At 52.0% G+C, this 1,458-nt stretch overlaps 1 protein-coding gene across 1 annotated transcript in view; it reads right to left on the reverse strand.

Annotated features, from left to right (window-relative positions):
- LOC113207743 (radial spoke head protein 3 homolog A) overlaps positions 1–1,458 on the reverse strand; it is a 12,971-nt gene that overhangs the window by 7,095 nt on the left and 4,418 nt on the right. Inside the window, exon 2 of the mRNA XM_052271420.1 lies at positions 66–153. Coding sequence (XP_052127380.1) covers positions 66–153 — 88 coding nt within the window. The remainder of the gene's footprint in view (positions 1–65; positions 154–1,458) is intronic.

Below are 1,458 nucleotides of genomic sequence, written 5' to 3' on the forward strand. Positions count from 1 at the left end.
GAGAGTTGGAGGTGTCAGCTGACGGCGTGACCGTGTCACTGGTGTCACCTCACGCGCGGACTCACCCCGGCGGGCACGGACTGCTGGGCGAAGGTGTTGCCCCGCACCACCCTCCGGTCGTACATGAGGTTGCTGAAGAGCTGGCCATCGTCCCTGGAACAGACAAAAGGAGAGTATGAGTATGGGCCGTGAGAGCAATAAAAAGGTACAACAGGTCGTAGAATAGACCTTAAAATAGTAGACGAAGGGGCCTCAGTTAAAATGTGCTGAACACTTTTCTGTTATCGCCCCACACTTCCACGCGTTATTGTTTGGGGCAGGGCCGTGCTACGCTTCGGCCTTGGCGCCAAAATACCGTTAGCCACGGTGATCAATGGCGCCACAACACACCCGCAGGAAATGGTGTTTCTTGTTTCAAGTCAATTCTTTCTTGTATCAAGTACATTTTTTTCGTGTTTCGAGGACATTGGCTCTTGTTTCAAGCATTTCAAGTGCTGACACAGGATCATCATAAATTTACGCTGGTAACCAGTCGATATTATAATTCGAATAGAAGAAGAATTTTATCAAAACAACAATATCAGTATCGTCTTTTCTAGGGTAAATTTCATCCTGTTGTCATCAATTACTTGGAACTGTTTGGAACAATATAACAACTTTTCTGCGTACACAGCTCAATAAAGCAAACACTCCATCAAAAATAAAGTGTCTCAAGCGTCCTGCGCAAGGTAAATGTCAGAGTCCAGTAAGTAGTGTGTTGTTGTTCTGTACTGCTTGCTTCACTGGGAAAAGTTTCAGCGCGCACGTAAGAGTGTGGGCTGCGGAGAGGGTAGGGGGAAGGGGGCTAGGGCTGGTCGTTCCAGACGGTGACCTTGCCACCCTTTTGGGGCTCGGACGGGACGGCGGCGGCCGCGCGAGGGGTGGCATGACTTGTGCGAGTGGTAAAGGCGGCAGGCGGCGATGGTGGTGGTGGGGAGGGTTAGGGTCGCTTTTAAGGACACGACGCTGCGAAAAAATAAAAAAAAACGAGGAGAAAAAAGGGGAGGTTGTTATTATTGTTATTACTATTGCTTGCGCCGCTTTGCTTCGCTTTGCGCGCCCGGACGCGCCTGCCGCCCACCGCCTGGGCCGCGTGCCGCGCGCGGCTGCCCGGCGGGACTGCCTACCCCGAGACCCGCAGGCGCGCGGCCCTGGCGAGGCACGGAGGCACGTCGCTTCAGTCGTGCAAAAACGAACTAAATGTCAAGCCACTTTTTACAGTTTTCGGTCGGTGGAGATTGTACCAAGACGTTTGCGCCCGCGTAATAAGGGTCAAGGTGACTGTCTTCGATAATGGATGACTTGATTTCCTACTGATTCCTTTCCTTATCGTGAATAATGTCAGGCGCAGAAAGCAGTGGTTGAGGTCACGGTCAGGTATTTCGGGCAATGATGCGCGGCGCGGTGACGTCAGAGTGA

The sequence above is a fragment of the Frankliniella occidentalis genome, unplaced genomic scaffold, assembly GCF_000697945.3.
Source record: "Frankliniella occidentalis isolate FOCC.00 unplaced genomic scaffold, Focc_3.1 Scaffold6, whole genome shotgun sequence".
NCBI classification, from domain to species: Eukaryota; Metazoa; Arthropoda; class Insecta; order Thysanoptera; family Thripidae; genus Frankliniella; species Frankliniella occidentalis.